Source organism: Acanthamoeba castellanii (assembly GCF_000313135.1).
Source record: "Acanthamoeba castellanii str. Neff unplaced genomic scaffold scf7180000084658, whole genome shotgun sequence".
Classification (NCBI taxonomy): Eukaryota; Discosea; order Longamoebia; family Acanthamoebidae; genus Acanthamoeba; species Acanthamoeba castellanii.
Window position 1 is genome coordinate 7,369 of NW_004457303.1, and position 2,326 is coordinate 9,694.

Sequence of the window (2,326 nt, forward strand, 5' to 3'; positions counted from 1 at the left end):
CCCACCACCATGGCGATGGTCTTGCCTCGCCCCCCTCCGGCGTGGACCACCACGTCCTTCCCCTCCGCCAGCCGAGCAATGGCGCGCCGCTGGAGGAACGTAAGCTCGTGTTCGGGCACCCCATATGATGCGATGCCTCTCTGCAGCTCCTCGCTCAGTTCCAAACCATCCTTTGCCTTCAGGCCTTCCATCTGCCGGGGTTAGAGAAAGTACACCACAAGAGAAAAGGAAATAAAGACAGTAGACAAGAAAAATCACGAAATATTCCGAATATTTATCTTTACTACTTATTCATTTCACAGCCCGCAATCAAATAAATAAAAACACTACTGGTATGTCATCTTTCTTGCTTCCAAGGCGTAGTGGGAAGGGTGGGTGATTTCACAGAGAGTGTTCCAACTCAGGTCATCTGCTGAGTTGTACCTGTAAGGCACCCTGCCATCAGCCATGGCCAACAACCAGGAACTGTTGAAGCTCCTGAAGGAGGTAACTGCCCCATTACATACATGCTATTTTCAAAGCCCATTATGCTAGGACCTGGTTATAGCATTGGCCTTGCCCTTTAACCCCAGGAGGTGGTGGTGGGCTGGATCAACTTTGACATGTTGAAACCTGTGGCTGTCCAGTCACCCTTGTGGATCACATTGGACAGCTCCATGAGCCTGTCAAACTTGAACTTGGGCACACCAAGGAAGAATGAGGGCATGCATATCTATTATTGCAGAGATAGATTGCACACTCTCTGAGGAGCCAGTTGACCTCCTCATCCAGGAAGGCCAACTGGAGATTGTCCAGGCAGTGGTTTCAAAAATGTGATGAGGGGTGTGCAGGCAATCAGAAGACAAAATTCCTGGCTCACCCAATGTAGGGACAGTCTCCAACACACCAGAGGGCTTGGGTTGGGTTCACACTTGACACTTGGCCCAACAGGTGGCAGGTTTCCCCCCTGTGGGAGGGGGATCCCACTGATGCCCAGGCCCTGAGCTGTTTCACATGCACACCTCCTCTTTCAAGAGATCACCCCTCATTTGAGGGGATTTTTAGTGAGACTACACAGGGGAGTAGCCAACATGTGGGAGGCATCAGTGTTCCTAAATTGAGATTAGGTTAAGCATTTTTTCTTTTTGTTACCATGTAAGTGGGGTTACCCTGGATGGGGGAACACTTCTGTGTTGTTGTTGTTTTAACTTAAATATTTTTTATTGTTGTAGACATAAAAAATAAAAAGTTAAAACAAGCCCCATATTAGTCATCCTTTTCTTCTCCAAGTGAGCATTGGGAGAAAGTGTCTAGGGGTGGGAGGGTTGGGACGTATCACAGAAGTGTTCCCCCATCTGGGGTAATCCCACTTACCTGGGGTAACTACAGTTACCCAAGGGAAGGGGGGAACACTTGAATGTTGTTTTCTACAGCATCAATTCATTCAGGTTGAGCAGGGGGTCATTGATGTTGAAGATGATGTTGGTGAATGCCTGCAGGATCTCTTGGATCATGGAGTGCTTGTAGAAGGTCTTGGCGCTACACCATCTGCTGAGATGGAAGATCACATCTGGGTTGACACCAGAGCAGATGCCCACCATGATGGATTATGAAGAAATTGAAGCCCAGGCCAAGCACAATCCGACAGGCGACAAACAAGCGGCCGCGCGCAGGTTGCGCCGGCCACGAGGTGCGTTGTGATCGACGAGCCGTCCACGCCACAGGGCCGGCATCATTCTGCGCAGCCAAACGGCGCAGCGCTCTGTGCGATATCGGCACGCCGCGCCCCAGTGCTGGCACCGCCACCTCCACCAACTGAACCCTGATCCCACATAACCATACCAACCCACTACTATCTCCTCTTCCGCCCCTACTCAACACATCTCAACTCCACAATGACCTGGCTGGGCAAGACCGTGCCACCTCAATGGGCCTGAATGATGTAGAAAAGCAGTTCTGGCTCCGAGCCGCACAAGGGTACGCGTTGAGAAAGAGAGTCCTGTTCATCAGCAGTTGCGCAAACATCACCATCGTTTCTTGCCCGCCGTCAGCTTGCGTGTGGCGTGCGTGCGGATCGATGCATTGGCTGGAATAAACAGGTGGCGCAGTTTACCTGGCCAGGCAAAATGGCGGAAACAACTTGGAAATGATGGACTTACCCAATGCCAGCGTAACCTGCGACAAACAACTGGTACAGGTGTGGTTGACCTGACACAATGCTCCGATCTCCCTGTGAATCAGAGTAACGGTGGAACCCCAAGGTCGTAGTGTTAGAGGCCAATGGCGAGCGTGCAAACCATTAAATAAAAAACATCAACTGTGTTGAAAATTCACAAAAACAAAACAC

General features: G+C 50.6%; 1 protein-coding gene across 1 annotated transcript; it reads right to left on the minus strand.

Moving 5' to 3' along the window:
- Positions 1–5: 5 nt before the first annotated feature.
- ACA1_346360 (uncharacterized protein) lies at positions 6–191 on the minus strand (the record flags this gene model as incomplete). Its single annotated transcript, XM_004334452.1, has 1 exon — positions 6–191. A coding segment is annotated over one exon (186 nt), but the record flags the coding sequence as incomplete, so codon positions are not given.
- Between the last annotated feature and the right edge of the window lie 2,135 nt (positions 192–2,326).